General features: G+C 33.9%; 1 protein-coding gene across 1 annotated transcript in view; it reads left to right on the top strand.

The window, feature by feature from the left end:
• LRP1B (LDL receptor related protein 1B) overlaps positions 1-18,728 on the top strand; it is a gene marked incomplete at its 3' end in the record, with an annotated part of 741,532 nt that overhangs the window by 567,630 nt on the left and 155,174 nt on the right. Inside the window, exons 42-43 of the mRNA XM_082001234.1 lie at positions 7,190-7,379; positions 8,828-9,032. Of these exons, the coding sequence (XP_081857360.1) occupies positions 7,190-7,379; positions 8,828-9,032 (395 nt within the window). The remainder of the gene's footprint in view (positions 1-7,189; positions 7,380-8,827; positions 9,033-18,728) is intronic.

The following is an 18,728-nucleotide window of genomic DNA, read 5'->3' on the forward strand; positions in this document are numbered from 1 at the left end:
AACTTTTACAGAGGTCTGTCTGAATAACTGAAAATGCTTGTTAGAGTGAATAACATATTTCTGTCAGACTCCATAATGAAATTAAACAAACAAAATGTTCCAGAAACACTGTTTGACTTGCTGACTGAACCTTTCAGGATCGGCTTTTCCTTCTGGTATCTCTGTCCTATTTACATCATCGCCAGTTTGTTAAGTTTAAGCTTGTATTAGTGAGCACACAGGTATTCACCAAGTGTTGACAGGTCACCTGCTCTTAGAGGTCCAGCTTTGCCCAAAGGTGCAGATGTGGCTTGCCTAGCTCCAAACTGGGCTTTACCAGTGTTGTACCACTAGTTCATTGAATCGATATCTAATGCACTTCATTGCACAGAGGTATTATCCATCTATTATATGCTGTTCAGTTGGTTGGTTAGTTCATATAAGTATCATTAAAGTCATCAACTGCAGGTTAGGTTCGTGGTCTTTTTCATGCTAAATTTCCTACTCTGAATAGTCTCATCACGTGTTTTGTATAGACTTTATAGTCCACCAGTGAACTTATGAAATATCCTACTACTCAGGCATCTGTCTGCCTTTCACACTGTGCTTATTTCACAGACACAGGAATTACATACACTATTTTATTTCATTGATATAGACTAAAGCAATGTTATAAATATAGAAAAATATTTACCTGGTAGTTTATTTTTCCTGAATGTATTAGAAGTGTTTCTTGAGCAATTATCCAGTACTTGTATTTTCATTTTTATTTGCAGACAGACTGAATTTTTAATTGTCATTAGGAAAACACAAACACTTTAGAAGATGGGAGATTTCAGTACTTCACTTTCTACAAAAATGAAGTTGGTTTTTTTTCTTCTTCTAGATTCTAAAATTATTTTCTTTCCCTTTAGATTATTCCCAACAAATGTTCATTCTTTCCAGTACTGGCTACCCCAGTAAGTTTGAAGGAATAATAAGGTTACATCCGTGGACGTGTTTATCGTCTCTTGAACTTAAGCTAGTTGTTGCCCTGAAGAACCCAATGCCTTTGTTTATGCTATCTTACTATATATAATAAATTTTAATGTGTAATAAGGTGTAGCAAGGTTTTTTATTTTGGAGATACATAAAAATTATAGATGTTTGCTGATTTATGGTGTAATTTTAGCAAACTTTGCATGCTCTGTAAAACTTAGGCTAAATAAGTCAATGAAATAATTGGTTATTACAGTTCAGAGTTGTTTATGCCATATTTGTTAGTTAATATTCCTGATATAATAGAATATATGATGGCCTTGTTTTACATGTGACTGGCAGAAGCAATCAAGAAATTACATCACCCTCTAATTTTTGGGACAAATGGAAATCATCTTGCTTTTTTTTTTTTATTACAACTTACTATTGTTTTAGAATTTTTGTTTAGCAGAAAGACTTCCGTCTTTATGGCTACTTGAAGAGCAAAGTAGAATGGTAAAGGTTTCTTTAAAGTTCTAATTGTGCAGTCAGTTAGATATGTGAACTATAAAACCTTTTCTTCAGGTGCTTTATTGCTTGTGAGGTATTATTTTCACCTCAGATCGAATGGTGACCACCTGTTATCTACCACCATAAACTTACACAGACAGATTGACAGAAGGCAGTAGCATCTCCCGTGACCAGTCTACAGTATAACAATTGACAGGCTCTATCCTGAAAGGTAAATTGTGAAAGCCAGTTCAGAGAATGAATAAAGATCAAGCAGGTGTTTAATGTCAAGTACTGAGCATTATAGCCTTCACCAAACTTCTGATACCGAAGTGCTGTTTATGCTCAATTTTACTACTTTGATGGCCTTTCCCTATTAAAAAAAAAAAGTGATGTTGACAGTTGTTCTTACTTTACCACTTTGCTAAAGAAAAGGAGTTGGTAAAAATAAGCAATTAAAGGAAAAAGGTAACTGGAAAAATTTTTACTGTAAATTTTCTAGAGAATTTTAAAAGTAGAAGATAGGAGATAAAAATCTAGGAAACTGAGAAATAGTATATAGATTACCAAAAGACAGTGGCAACAACTATTGGATTTATTATTTATTTTCCGTTTGCAATAATGAGGGAGCTCTAATCTGAGTTCTTCAGTTATTGATTTGTTGCTTGTCTGTTGCCCGGGAAAGTCAGATGAAGATCAGCATGACAGTATTTATAGGCTGCATCTCATCTGTGGGATGCAATCCATCTTCGTTAAGTTCAGTAAAAGTGATAGATAGCATTTGGCAACGTAATGATATGATCACTCTACCATTGCCTTTGTAAATCATAAACTGTTGCATTCTCTTGTGTAGATATTTAATCAGTTATACACCCCATTACTGATTTAATTCAGAATGTCAGTGGCAGGTGAATAATGTGAGTATTTGTATATTAATATCATATTGTATTAATGTTCCTTTCATTTAAGTATGCTATTCATGTGAAAATCATAAACTGTTGCTTCATGGCTAGAATAAATTTAATCAGTGCTGTAGGCATCTAATGCCATCAGTGTTTTAATTCAGTATGTCAGTGAAACAAATGTGTTTCTTTTCATTGCCACTTTCTTTATGCTTTACTAATTCAGAATATTATGTGATGCTGTAAAAATATGAAGCTGAGAATAAACAAATTGCTAATTTTCATCCTGTCAGTAGATTTTAGGACTGAATCCCACAATTGTAGCACCAGATAGGATGAGTACATACTTTTAATATATTTTAAAGTAACTGAATATCTTATGATAAATTAACTTTTTTTTTAAAAAAAAGTGCTCTGGAATATCCATTAAGGAAGTGTGGAAAAAAATAAGTATAAAATAATAACAGTGCAAACTGGTAATGATATAACACTAGAATGCAGTTGCCTTGGAAGTTTCTCCAGTGTCCTGTCTTTGGCAATATGAAGTTGCTAGAAGGTTTTGGTTTTAGGGAACCACCTGAAAGTGGCTAGAGGACCATTTCTAGGTCCATTTCTATCGTCAATTGGAACCTGTTTTATGATTGGTATAAAAGGATTTATATGAATTTTGGGATTCTTGACTAACCTCTAAAACAAGAAGTTTATTTTAACCCTGAAACAATATAAACTCAAAAAATACTGTATTAGCACTGGCAACTTACTACAGTGAAGAATGACCTGAGTAGTGTACTGATGATACTTCATCCAGCTCATACTACATGCTAGTAAGAACAAAGTGAGTTGTATTTTCCATTGTAAGAATTTATCTAAATCTTGGATTGCTTTAGCACCTACTCTCTAGGCCTTATGCCAGTGACTTTAAAACCACCTTACAGGTTTCTAAAAGTATTAAATTATTGTCTGTATTGGTGACGTTCTCCATTCCATAAGTAAGGAACACGATAAAACTAAAGCTTATTGGCAAATAAGAGAGTGCTTGGTATAAATCATTCAGAATTTATACTTTTGGTGGGGCTAAACAAATGTGCTTGGTATGTGTTTGCAGCAGACAGTTTTATATTTTATTAGTGTTTTTTTCTTGTCTTACATCAAGTCAATTGAATTCCTCTGATTTTTTTTTCTTTAAAAAAAAACCACTTTTTTACTCTGAATTTTTATGTTTGTAGTGTTTGCAAAGCCATTATCATCCACAGGCTTGACACCTGAACTTTTTTGATAGTTTCAGATTTAATTTGCTTGAAGATGTGATATCTGATCAGGAGCCTTTTCTCGTTCTTTAAAAAGCATATATACATCAAGCAGTTACCGAAGTTTTATTTGTGATAAAACATTTCCTTAACTGGATATCACAGATTTGATTTCAGACAGGTTTCACAGCCTGATTCTGTTGCTGGGTTATTTTCAGATTTTCTTAGGAATTCCCATTATGGTAGAGATTTCTTGGGTTTTTTGATCTTAGCTTCTTTATTTTCTTTTAAAGTTGTTGCTGCTCTTACTGATTGCTTTGTTTTAGTTCTACTCCACTCAGAACATATGTATATGTGGCAAGGTTTTTTTAAAACTGCATATTTTAGACATTTTATTAAAACAAGAAAAAGACACATTTTTCATCTGTATGCTAAAAGTTTGTTTTTCTTCGGATATGGCATAACTTTCCATGACTCTGTTGTCTAAGAATTTAGAAATTACCATTTATAAATAGTAATGTTGAATTAAACTTTCTTCTGTCACCACTTACTGACCTTGATATGGAGTTGCAGTGTGATATGTTGGCCCAGTTTAAGAACGTGAACCTATAACTTCTGATTTCTGTAGAATTGAGTTCTTCTCTTAAGCATAGAAATTACAAGTAAACCTACACATCTTGTATTTGAAGAGCACTTTCATCATTCTAGTTGTGATTTAGCTCCTCACATCTAGCTGTGGCAGGAACAACAGCATTATCTTTTGTCTACTACAGAAGAATTTTAGGCTGTGTTGTATAAACAATTTGCTTTCAAATTTCTTGACAGATTCAAACAAGGAACAAAGCTAAAGTTGATAGAAATTCAAGACATTACATGAGGGAATTTTTTTTTTCTCACAGTGATCTTTCAAATGAGCAGGATTTGTAGCAAATCTGAGTTAAATCCTCACCTCCTAATGGCTAGGTCTTTAACCACAAGACAAAGACTTGATTTCATTTTTCTAAAAATTTCCGTAATAAAGATGAGGAAACACTCAACATTCACAGGTATGAAAGGTAAAAATAGTGCAGTAAATTCTCTGATGGTTTGTTCATTACAAATAAAGTGTAGAATTGGTCAGAAAATGTCAATACATCTTCTGTCATTTTTTAATAGAATCACAGAATATCCCGAGCTGGAAGGGACCCATGAGAATCATTGAGACCAACTCCTGACTCCACACAGGGAGGCGTAAGAGTTAAATAATGTATTTAAGAGCACTGTCCAAATTACATCTAAGAGCGTTAGTTTACTTCAGAGAATTATAAGTAATGGTAAATTTTGGGATTCGGCATATCATTTTAATGGAAATTAGTACGTTAAGTTAGAAGTGTATCAGAGCTCATATCTAAACTCCATAGATTTCTGTCCCGGGAGTGATCCCTGGGCCCAGACCAGGGAGCAGGGTGGTTCATGTATGCAGTACTTGGCCTGGTGCCTCTAGGATGGTTTGGGCAGTCCAGGTTTCCTTTGAATCCTATGATGCGTTCCTCTGGCTCTGAGATAATACCATTAATTTTAAGATTTCTTCTGGCTCATGCTGCCTAAAATTGTGTGCTGGCTGTATGTCAGTCCTAAGAGTGATATTTGATACGATGTCAAGGATATTTTTTGCATGTTCTGAAGCATGGTGTGAGAAAGTTACAGTGTGTTTGAGATACAGAGATTTTAGTGTTTGGGAGGTCTCTGTAGGCAAAAGGAACAAAACCTGATGTGGTCTTGTTTATACTCCCAAAGGAGGTTTTTTTCCCCGGAAAGAGTAGCAAATTTTTGCCAGAAGAATACCTGGGTTACATCTCAGAAGGAATTAGTTGTTTCGTTCCAGAAGGTTGCCCTGGTATAAAGTAACGTGCATGTGGTGTGGGTGCTCAGGGATGGAAGACCCAAGAAAGAAGCAACTGGCTTTCTCAGTTCATAGTGTAGACAGACATACCCAGAAGCAGCATAAACCATAGCTGATAATAAGCCTGCATTCAGGCATGTTTTAACTGGTTTTAAAATACTTCAGTAGGTGTTTGCACATCTCTGCCATGACGTTTGAAAGAACTGATTGTCTTTGATGTCAGTCGGTGATTTCTGAAACAAAAAATAAAACCTTTGTTATATCTCAATATGTTTTTGATGCTTAAAATTCAAAATAAATTAATAAGGCAACTAAATATTGCATTTAAAGAAAGAATGCTTGTAACCCGTTCATCTTTTTGAAAGCCAGAGTTCTTATCTAAAGGGTCATCTTTGCTATGGTCTAAAGAATTTTTTGTAATTTTCAAGTTGCCTTCAATGCTGTTTTTAAAGTTAAACTCAGTCACTTTTTTGAGTTACTTGTAAGTGAGCTTAATATATATTTTTTCATAAATTCACCTTCATAAGTAGGAAAGCCCTTTTTACATATATTCACCTCCCTTTAAGGAGTGTCATCTAACTTATTTTTACTAGCCTTTCTTAAGACAAGTCATTGACAATTCTCTACAGATATGTCATGTAAATGTAGTCAGAAGATTCTTTAGAAAGAGAAATATAAAAAACTGATAAATAATTATGTGCCCCATAGTTTGGATTTAGTGTTAGCACTTTCAGTGTGATCAAACTTATTTGGGGACTTTCTGTTCTGTGTATATGAATTGCATGCTAGAAATTACATCTTCCAGCAAGTCGAATGTAAATTGTAATAACCAGCATAATGTAATCCTTATCAAATTTCTAGATTTTTGCCTTCTGTAGTTCATTAATAAGCTGCATGAACCTTCTGATCTAAAATTATTTGCTTCTAACAAAATAATAAGTGAAGTAATCAACATACATTTCTGTAGTAATTAAAAAATAATGGTAGGAAATAATTACTCCTATTTCTCACAGTCTGTCACTTTTATATATTGGAGTCAAACACAATTTATCTTGTCTGGATGTTAAACATATGTTTTAGCTGCTTATTAATATTTGCTTTTGTTTCTAGCTCACAGTTTTTTATGTAGAATGAGTGAGTGTGGTATTGTGGCTTATTAAAATGATGCTGAGACCTTCAGAGTTGGACTTTTTTCAGTATTTTTCAGGTGTTTTAAAAAAGCCTGTACAGTTAATTAAAAGAGGACACTTTGATCCCTATTAACGTAATGTGTATCTGTGTTAGGAAATACGTCGAAAGATAATGTTAATAATACATGTAATTAGTGAAAACATGCCCAAGACTTGGCTTAAATGATGTTTGAAGTTGTGTCTAAGTTATTGCTGTCTTCAATAAATGCTTATTATTTCTAACATATTATCTTGGGGCACTGTAGTAAAAATATTAATTTAATAAGTGTTAGAATTGACAAATATAGTACAGGGCTATTAATAGTGATCTTGCTCTCTGTTTTTTTTATTTTAATTTAGGAAAAAATAATAAGACTTTGATTCCAATAAAAAAATAAGCAGGTGAGATGATAAAAGAATTGACAGCCAACTGGCTGAAACAGCTGAACCCTGTGATTCTGCAAGATCAATTTGACAAAAAAGGAGAACAAACATCTTGTTAGAAGGAGTTTTATTTGCTCTGTCTCTAACCATGTCTTCCAGATGTGGGGTCAGTGGAAGGACTTGCGTATCATAGAGCTTGGGATACTCTCTATTGGACCAGTTCAACCACATCCTCAATCACGAGACACACTGTTGACCAGAGACGTCGAGGAGCTTTCAACCGGGAAGCAGTAATAACAATGTCTGAAGATGATCATCCACACGTGTTAGCTCTAGATGAATGTCAAAAGTATGTATTATATCTTTTTTAGTGTAGATTTTTGCCTAATGTCAAGGACACAGCAGCACTTCTTTCTTTCACAGTCAACCAATACTGCTGCACCTCATGAAGGTGAAGTAGATTTCTTAATTTAGGAGTCAAATGTTAATATTAATTTTTAAAGCAATCTCAAAAATTAAGAGCCAACATTTTATATCTTTTTATGTTTCAGATCAAATAATCATTACATTTTCATGGAATGTTAAAAATTTCAGGCTGTTTTTTTAAAAAGTGAGTTAATTGCAAATTATCAAGAGCAATCAGTTTACTAATTTTTTTTGTTAGACATGTTACTCTCATTGCTTAAATAAAAACAAAATTAATTCAAGCATTTACAAACAGGAATCTGAATTTCTTGTGTGACAAACTGGTAGGCCCGTGTGTTTATCACAAAGATTAGTGTTGTATAAATTTATATAACAAGAGGTGTACATTTATGGCGCTGTGGACAACATCCTGGAAAGAAGTCTAATTTAGTTCCCTTCCTGCCACTCTCAAGACAACTGTGTTTCCTAGTAAGATAATAGAAGGGTTTATATTTCTACTTCTAGAAGCTTCTTGCTAGTACGTGTTTTACAAATTTGAGTTACTTTAATCTTCTCTGTTAGTTCTGGAAGAAAGGCTACCTGCTTTTTCTGCTTCTTGTAACTGTCTCGCCTTTGGGGAGGCTAGGCTACATTTCTGCCTTATTATATTCTATTTTTAATTTGTGATAGCTGAACGTATGAAGTTGACTCCATGAGTAATCAAGGAGGTCATTTCCACGTGTGACTCCACGTACAGTTTATGCAAATCAAGAGTTTACGCTGCATGGTAAAATGCAATTTATCTAGGTAGCATAAATAAACCAGGTAAATTCTTATGGAGATTGCAATGAGAGGATAGGCAACTTCTGATTAGTGTATAAGTTACATCCACAGCTCATTCCATAACATTTTGTCCACCACTATTTAACAGTAGCAAGGGGCTGATTGTGCCTCCTTTAGAGCATATTAAGGCCCCATTATCAACCTTCTGCATACCAGTCCTTTATCTGTATCACAGTTCTAATATGGGAAAATCGGCAGATTAATTTCACCATTGGAAATTATGAACATACACATGAGCAGAATTAAGTTTGTGCTGTGAAACAGTTTATATCTATCTATAGGCTAAAGACATGATCTGAATTGAACAGACCTGGGAAGAGAAAAAAAAAAATCTGTACTCGTATACAAGTTAATGAACTAGGAAACTGCTATAATTTATAGGATGTTGGCTATCACATTTTCTTATTCACCACTGGTTGTCATAATTACTTATAGATGTCATTCACAATTGTCTATGAAGGCATATGTTTTTTCTGTTGCTCATTTCATAGAGAATTAAATTATAAAATGTATCTTATGGTTTTGTTTGTTATTTTGATTTTAATACAGCTTAATGTTTTGGACTAACTGGAATGAGCAGCTCCCAAGCATCATGAGATCTACCCTCGCAGGCAAAAATGCACAGGTTATCATTAGTACAGATATCCTGACACCAAATGGACTTACTATTGATCATAGGGCGGAGAAACTTTACTTTTCAGATGGCAGCTTGGGAAAAATTGAGAGGTGTGAATATGATGGATCACAAAGATATGTAAGTAAAAGAAAAATCCTAAACATATTAATTGTAAGTCTGTTTGCATTTGCTAACATCTTTAAAATCAGAACGATACAGAAAGATCATTAGTTGCCTAAGTTTCTCCTAGCATTAGTTATACGTTAGACTTAAAACTGAAAACACTTCTAAACTACAAGTAATGCTCTGTTTACTCAATGCATTCCAGTTTCTGGATGACCTTCTGGAGATGCAGACCCTTACCACAAAATCTATTTGCATTGGTATTGATTCTGAAGCATCACTGTCCTAAATGATCTATCAGCTTGAAAAAAAAGTAGAACTTCAGTAGAAGAGGTAGAGGAATGTTTTGCTTTACATAGGACGATTATTATAATTTTTCTTCCACTGCCAAACTTTTCTGAATGCACTAGACTTTTTTTTTTGTGTAATGTTTGGGGTTTACTCTACAAATCTATTTTTTTTTTTCTTTCCTATTTTCAGAGATATTCAGCCACACTCCACTGCTATCTTACCATAATACATTTCGGTCCTGGAGTGCTCTATTAGTTTCAGCTCAAGTAGACCTTTTACTTTGAACATGCTGAAGGCAGTTGATATGTGCTCACAATTTTGTTGCTCTACATTTCTCGTATTTCATGAAGTCTTCCTTTTGGAAATTTTGTACCTCCCAAAGTACATGATAAAATAAATGAAGGGCATGTTCTGGCTTGTATTTTCAATTCCCAGCTCTACAAGATAATGTTTGGTACATCAGCTCGCTTTCATATCTATTAATGTAAAAAAAAAAAAAAAATCCTTCATATACTACATAAAAGCTTTGAAATCTTTCTAGATCTTAAATGAGAATTACATGTGTTTCTGTAATCTTATGAAGAAGTTGTTCCACATACTTTGGTTAGATAAAATTCCTTATCAGAGCAAACTGAGAGCGCCAAGCTTGCAAGAGTAGAACAGAAGTGACTAGGCATGGTTTTGTGTCATTTCCTTTCTCTTTTTGTTTTCACTTGTATCAGTTAACCACAGCTCACTCATGTTTTCAGATGTAGCAACTGTCAGAAACCGGACAGACCAAAGCTATATGGATTCTAAAGTATACAATCTCTGACTATATATCTGCTGTGAAAATGGATTGACTTTCTGGGTTTTTTTTTTTTTCCTCAGTGAATCTACCTTTTTTTGAGAATAACACACAGAAGGCAGTTCGGTGGTTTTCTTTGTTTCGTGTTGTTTTGTCACTTGGAAGATAAAAATGGAATTACACTGTCCTTCTTTCATATTAACCCTTGGGTTTTATACTTCAATTATATCTTGATTCTAAATGTTATACAATATCTGTACTTACTTTTAATTTAAATTTGGGTTATACTTTCAGAGATTATTTATATGATTTAGATCTGTATATCCTGCATCTTTTGTCAGATAATAGAACAGAACAGCACATGATGCTCCAGATGTACATGTAACACATCTATATGTAACCATATATAGCAGCTCAATAGCATTTGCAGAATTATTATTCTATCTCTTACGCTACTAAATATAAACGATCAAAAGTTTTCATTGGCTTTGATGCAATGATCTTGGAGTTCCTACTTAAATTACAAAAGGATATAACTAGTTCAAAGGATCTTTGCTTAGTTTCTGCCATTTGTTGTTTTTCTTAAATCCTGCCTCATTCCTCCGTTCTACTAAAATATATCCATTCTTATATGTTCTTTTTCCTGACTAATTTAAATAATTATGTATCTGGAAAGTTCCTCAGTTTGCTGTCTGCCACATTAAGGTATTTTTCAAATGGAATCTTGAGGGACTTGTTGGCATCTTAAAATGCAGGTATAGGAAATACAGATAGAGGCAATTATCTGGTTTTCTCATACTTGTCAACATTCTCAAATATTTTCTTTGTAGGACTTTGATCACAATTTGAAAGTCCTAATATCCTGCATCATCCTCTTCTTGATTTTCTGTCCTTTATCTTCTGTTTTGTTGTCATTTTGAAGAATGACAGTATGCTAGATTTTTTTTTTTATATTATCCATCTACATTATTATAATTGTAAGTTAATCCTGTCTTGAAGTAAAGTTCATTGGGCAATTAAAAATGCCTAGTTAAAGGCCTCGTGCAACTTTTCTTTCTTTCACAAGTAGGAACTTGTGCTAATACTTCATTGTGTTTGCCTGCAAATTTATTGCAAATTCAGACACTTATTCTTAAGTTCCTGGAGCTTAAGGATGTACATAAATACTTATATGCATACCATTTTTTTCCAGTGATTTGCTTTGCTACCATTTCTATCTACTAAGTTATTTGTCTGTGTCACTACTATTTTTGTCACATTTATTAGGGAAAAGAGAAAAAGATCTCATTTAGATCATCAATAGTAAATAATTCTAAAAATAATTTCCTTTATCTTCTATGCTTTCTTCAGTTGTTTTCTTTGAAAGTATCTCTTTCTAGATTGGATGTTCTTTTGTTCCTCTTCTAGTTCAACAGGAATTCTCATTTTCTTACACTTTCTTCAGTTAGAATTAATTTTTTTTTTTCCTGTTCATTTTGGCTGCATTTCCACTTTCTGATGTATACATCTGTCTTATACTGCTGTTTCTTTTCTATTTTGCTATTATGTTTAGTTTTAATTTCCTGATCCTGTTTTACTTAAGATTTTGAATATGCCGTCAGTTAAGTACAAGGTAATTAGTAGGTTACATGGAAACAGTTTAACTTTGTCTGGTGTAACAAAATATGCATCACGCATGTGAAATGGGAGCTGATGTAACGTAGTTGCAGAAACCATTACTAAATCCTACTTTTTTACCAGACCTCTGGATTTCAGTTTCTATCAGCAAGACAGACTGATCATTCCGTTTTCTCAGCTGTTGAATGTTGAAGCTTCTAACTTTCCTAGTATATTGTCTCTTGGTTTGACTTTCTGTCATTTAACTCTCCTTCCGATTACAGTAAACAAAAAAAGCTCCTGAAAGCAAGTTGAGTCCATCATGCTCTTCTGAAGGCTTTTTTGGGAGCTCTATTGTGTTACATATACAAAGCTATACTACTATTGGTTGTCCTACACCAATACCTGTTTAGGGAGAATCGACTAACTCTGTTGTCAAAAATACTGATCCGAGTTCTCACATGCCATGAACTTTGAAACAGAGTTGTTTGTGTTTCCTGGGTTCTGAAGGCACTTTTCCTGCATTAGTTATATGGGGATTGTCATACCAGAACAAAACCCACCAGGCTGCTTCATTCAAATCTGCATTTAAACTGTACTGGCCTCACTAGCAGTGCTTCAGCAGAGTTGCTCATCACCACGTAGATGCATTATTACTGATAGAAGAATGCCAGAATCCAACCATGAAATTGTATTATTGATCTGGTGAAATAATATTTCCAGGGCAATTGTTTTTCTTCGTTCATATGCTTTCCAACTTGACGAGGTCTCTGGCCTCTGTAATATTAGAATAATACAAGTAATAATTGTTCCAATGTTCTGGTGATCTGAGATTCTTTAGGGTGTTTCAGCAAGTTCCTGCCACTAACCGTTAACACCAAAAATAGTTTAAACGGATTACCCTTTTCCTCACTATCTCTGCTTCATTGCTTTCTAGTTTCAGTTATGTTACCAAAGGTAGAAATTGTAAAGTAGAACATGAAATGCTAATGTAATGTAATGACTTTTATTCCAGCTTCTTTCTTCACTCTACTCACCACAGTAATCTAGTACAATGAATGGGTAGAAAATAATTCAGCAGTATTGAATTGACTCTTTTAAGTGGATTGTAAGAGTTTATTGATTTTGTGTTAAGCTGATATTTTAATACTAGTATTTGGTTGCTGGAGTAGTCTTTCACGTTTGGAATAATTTTTTTGTTACTTTTGTTCCTTTTTATTACTTAGAAGATATGCAAGGTTTTTTTAAATATTGCTTGTTTTGCTCTGTAAGATCTTCCTGTTTTAAAAAACAAAATTGGCAATTGTTTCTTTCACAATCCCATCCCCTTTTTCTTCCATTTTTCCTTCTTCCCTTAGTTGGATTTAGTAATTTGGCCACAGCTGGTTTTAGCTGCTTAGTGCTTTAATTACAACATTTTGTTCATGAACAGAGACTGAGCCAACAGCAAATGAAGCTGGGGTTTGGGTTTGGGGTTTTTTTTCAGTTTACTTTTCCAATAAATTGTGAGCTATTTTGACTTTTTTTTTTCCTTTTTTTCAGTGTTGAGTATTCTGTAACATTTTACATATCAAGAATCTAGAAATAGAGTTTATTTCCTGTGAACCAAAGTGTAGTTATTTTCTAACATCTAGGTTGCAATGTTTTGGTCTCAATTACAGTTTTGTGGGCCTACAGGTGTGATTGTTAAAATCAATATGGTTTTAGAGCTGTCTCCAGTAATTATAACCTTCATGTAATTGTAACCTTCCAGTAATTATAACTTTCAATTTCTAGAATATATGCTCTTTATTCTGTTGGAAATCTGTATTTAAACAATTAAGCAAGTTCAAAAGTTGCTGTTCAACTTTTGTTGTCTTCGGTAACAATTTTGTCAGATCTGTTCTTCAAACTGCTAAATGTAGAAATAGAAGTTAAAGGTTGGACTGTGCATTTATGAAAAACTTGTCTTTATGGTTGACATCTGAGATTACTTTTCAGACATGTCATTATATTTATTTGTAGTACAAGTATGATTGAGGAGAGCAGAGTAATTTTGGTCAACTCTTGGATGATATTCATGTTGACATCAACATTACCTTGAGAAGTGTTGAATAACTCACTGAGGCAGGATAGAAGTGAGATCAGCCAAGGTAGCCAGAACAGAAATAAATCACGCAAAATATTAACACTTGGAAATGTAGAATGTCTAACCCCATTAAAGTCAGAATGTGCTAAAAAGTCTTAGGAAAGATTCTCACTAAGATCTGAACATGAGCAGTTACAAAAAGACGCAGGTCCTGAACATGATTCTGAGTTGAAGAATGACATTGCTGTATTCTCTATACACTAATAAATAATCATATGTGAAAACTAACCCAAAGGAAAATAATGTCAATTGGAAGGTAGATGTTTTAATAAGCTTGTATGGTTGTCTAGAAATAAAATAAAATTGAGCCTACTCTCTCTCTATAGAGAAATTTTCATCAGTTTCTACTGCTTCCTTGTGATATTGTTAAACAGCACTAGAAGCATTAATAGTAGAGAAACAAGAAATGCTAGTAAAAATTGTTATTGTTAGCACAACATGCACAGTTTACCACCTAGACATTTAAGTTCATCGTGTGTTGCCTCTCCTGTTTCCCCTGTTATGACAGTTTGTTGTTAGGTTCCAGGCTTTTTAATCAGTTCATTCTTTCTGTGTTTGAAAAGCAGCTAGAATGGTGTGGATAATCTTGGAAATTAATGGTACTAGAAGTGAAGTTGTGGATTTTTTGATTTGCTCTGTTCAGCAATATAAACGTATTAGTTGCAACAGGAAAGTTCTGTTGTTGATTCTTTTCTCTCACAAATCTGCTCAAAAAGAATCGTTGTTTCTCAACTTTCCAAATGTTCGTGTTTCCCATTAACGTTTGTCTGAAAAAGTTCAGAAGCAATATGAGGAATGAAATATCCGCCCTGCTTAATTCCTCATTTTTCTAGGGAATTCACTCTATTGACATTGATGTGGTGCCTTCTTTAAGTAGATCTGTAAAGTCATGCTAATATCTAATGCTAAAATCCTCTAATCCATGTGAGCTAGGTAGCTGGTTGACACAGATCCAACACTGGGTTTCGGGACTTTTTGCTGAAATATCTTGATGTCCAGTGTTAGTAGCCTAGTAGAAATTAACTGAAAGAAGTAACTTATGAAAAGATAAAAATAATCTCTAAAGCTTTGGAGAATAAGATTATTTATAAAACCTCAGGATCCCACGAAATTTTAGGGGACCGACATAAATGTAACATTAGCTGACGTTTGTAATTGCCATTTATGATCTTGAAAATAGATATTGTGTAATTCATATGCATGCAGTTACAAAGAACGTGGTTAATACAGTCATAATTTAGAGAGATGTATACTTCCCATTTGAATGGCACTGAAAAGTGCAGGCCTGTTATAAACAGTTGCTTAATATATTATTCAACTGAACTGCAAATCTAAGTAGCAGCTGCAACACTGCAAATTTAGCATTGCAGTTTGGTTTTCAGTGTCTTAAACATTCATTTCTAGCATGGAGAAACAAAAATTAATTCTTGAAGAGGAAGCACTTCTGATTTTGTTACACCTCACTCGGACAATTCTATGGAAACAGCAGCTTGCTGTTCTTGGTAAACGTGGTACTCTAATATGCCCTTTGTATCCATTGCTATGTGATTTCAAGTCAAGGTATTATGAAGGTATAAAGGAAAAGAAAATCCATGTATTAAAGATATGACAATGAAAATAACATTTTTATTGAGGATAATTGTGACATTTAATATCAAAACCAAAAAGCATTATTATTTTAGTAGCATACAGCAGTGATTGTCACTGTTCTTCCACAAAACCCAACGTAAAACTAGACTGGAAATTATTTTAATTTCTTTTACAGCAACAGGAATGAGGAAATGGTATACTCTCAAGTGTCCTCTTTAGTACCAAATTCTTGCTTCTTCTGTCTTTAACTTCCACACAACCCCATTGTTTTTTTTTTTTTTCTAGTTAACAGAAGATTTTTGTCCCAATAACACCACAGTGTTGGAAGGGCAGAATTGTGATACTCCAAGTCAAGGTTTCATAGATTTGTTTATACAGCAAGAGATAGTATTTTTGCTTTTTATTAAAGCAACCACATCAATAACAAGCAAAACAGGGAGTCTGATCTAAGTGTATCTTTTTTAGGTTGCTAGATCAAATACCTAAAAGTTATGACTTAAATTATTTTATTTTTACCCCTGGCTGTGCAACTGGTTACCCTGTATCATAGTGTCTTTTTTATTGATGCCTTATTTATACTCTTTTCAAAACAGTGTTCATAACTGAATAATAAATATGGCATACTATTTTGTGTCTTCCACTTGAAAGAATGAAATATATTAGCTAATTTTAGATTACTGTGGTGTTCTGTATAAGTTGTTTCTGTCAGACTGAGTTTTCTGATATTCATCTAAAATGTTATTTATTTATAGATTACTGATACTGCTTTAATTGACTTTAAATTGTTATTAATTTTAATCTTTTTAAGTGTCATTTTCTATACTAACTTTGTCATTCTGTTACGGGCCTCTAAGTAAATTTAGATATCTTTAGAAGAGTAAAGAGCCTTTATAAACTTTTGAAAGCTTATTAAATTGCACTGTACATTTATTAAGTATTTTGAAAGAGAAGTATTATCAACAAGCCATTCACAGAGTTAAAATACTTAAAAACAGCTCTCATTTTAAGCTGATGCATTAACTATATGCATTCACCTTTAAAAAACAACAAATGTATCTCTATAAAAGTTAAACATTGTCATGGTAAGAATTATTATGAATCTAATTCTTGCTGACAATATAGTAAGAGATTTATGTAAATAATTCAAGTTATAGTACTCTGGCACAAATTCTTGTCTACCTGACATGTCTACCTGACTGGCTCCTCTCCTTTTTCAGTCGTTTTTCTGGAGAAACTGCTACACATACCTCAAATTTAGAGCAGAGAGAGAGAGAGAGATATTTAAAAAAAAAAAAAAAACAAAACTGTCTGGAGAACTTGAAAACCAGAACTTAAAAAATTAAATATAGTTAAAATTAAATTGCCCTGCTACTTCCTCCCCCAGCCCCCAGTCTCCTTATCTCTTTATAGGAAGCAATGAAAACTTTTCATCTGTTACTCGGAGCTCTAAGTACGTGCTGCAACTGAATGTCAGTATCATTCAGTATTAAAGCACATGAAGTCCTATTGGATGTGTCTGACTTCGCTGGTTCAGGTGGAAGGGATGATAGAGATGTCTTGTTCAGGTTTCCTTAATGTTTTAAAATTAAACATATATTGTTGCAACTTTTGGTACCAATTTAAACTTATGATAAAATACATCAAGACAGGGTCTTTATATGATTCATCTTAATTCATACTGTTAAAAAACGCTGTTTAAAAATGATTAGTGTTAAAAAAAAAAAATCTGTTCAGTTCAGATCTTTGTAATGCAGAATGGCAATGCATTGCTTTTTCCAAAGTGTGCACATTCATTCAGTACCACGTTTCCTTCTTCTGTGACCAAAAACATTTCTGATGACCATAATTATTATTGCTGATTTTCAGTGGCATAACGTATTTTTTGGCAATTTCTGTCCTTCATAGAAAAGGTCTTAAGCATTTATACAGTACTGCAACAGATTGTGGGAACGCATGAATGTGGCCTTTGGGAGTTAAATTTCTGTGATATTGTGATCTATATCATGCAGCTTCTAGTTCTCTTTACCTATGTATTATCTGAACATGTTAAAAAGTTATTCCATGTTTGGTACTCTGTGTAACATAGATGCTCAGTTTTTTACAGAACTGTGACCTTTTTTCCTCTGATTCAGCAAACACAATGGCTCTCCAATTCCAGCACAGTTTATGCAACCTTAATTGAACAACAGACAGCGTATACTGCAGTTTTACAATTGCAGATTAACTGGGCGTTATGCTTGTGTTGGTGTTGTGCTTCCAGATGGGATATGTAAAGAGGTTTTTGCCTGTATTCTCATATGTGGGAGCACTGCTTTGGGTCATTTGCTGCTACCCAGCCATCAATTTTATATACAAGTTGCTATAAATTGATTATCTTGGAGTTTTTACAGTTTGAAAATACGATTTTTCTAATGGTTGAATGGTGATCCCTGATTGTGCATTGGCTTTCTTCTCTGTGTTATGTGTTTGGGTATGTGCATTCCCTGAAAGACTGCAGCAGTTCTCTTATGTCTTTGACCCAAAGCTTATCAGATTACTATCAATAACCCAGAGGAATAAACCTGCAAAGTGCTTGTGTTAGCTTCCATCATTATTTTTGTTAGAGACCAGCAATCGGCAAGAAAAAAGGCAGCAGGAAGTACTGGGCAGACCCTTTTGTGCTGTTTATTCCTCCTGGGCCAGCCAGATGAGGCCACCCAAGGAGGATTTCGGTAGGGTCATAGTCTAAGCATATTTGATTGACACTGAATCCTCAGGACTTAAACATGATTTGGCAGGTAACCAAAGGATGAACAGACTTAAAGACAACTTTCATTTTCAGTTACTTTTGATCATCCAGGAGTGCTATCAAGATTTAAAAATAAAAAATAAAAACTTATCAGTCATTTTCTACATTATTCTATAAACTAGAATGTGAAACGGGCTGTAAAGTTGCCCAAAAGCTGGCAGAAATAGGAACTCTTTCTTTTGGATGCTAAAATAAAACCGGTGTCCTTGGACAATGCTGTTGACACTAGAGGAAACCCTGGTGAATGAAGTGCTATGAGCATTAGTGAACAAATGTTCCTGGATGTTAGCTTTTGTGACCCTTCATTTAGATCCCAGATCTCCCAAGGCTGAAAAACGATGATCAGTTCTGTAATGAATTTACATTCCTTTGTTACATTTTTAAGAAAAATTATGACAGTGCTACAGAACACAGAATGCTGAACAGAGTAGTGCCTTCCTTGGCATTGGTTGTGACAATAAAATCCTTCCAACTGGGACAGTTTCACATTATTATGGAGAACAAATATGGGGTTGCAAAATCCGTGTGGCC

Source organism: Phaethon aethereus (assembly GCF_964289735.1).
Source record: "Phaethon aethereus genome assembly, chromosome: 6".
Lineage (NCBI taxonomy): Eukaryota > Metazoa > Chordata > Aves > Phaethontiformes > Phaethontidae > Phaethon > Phaethon aethereus.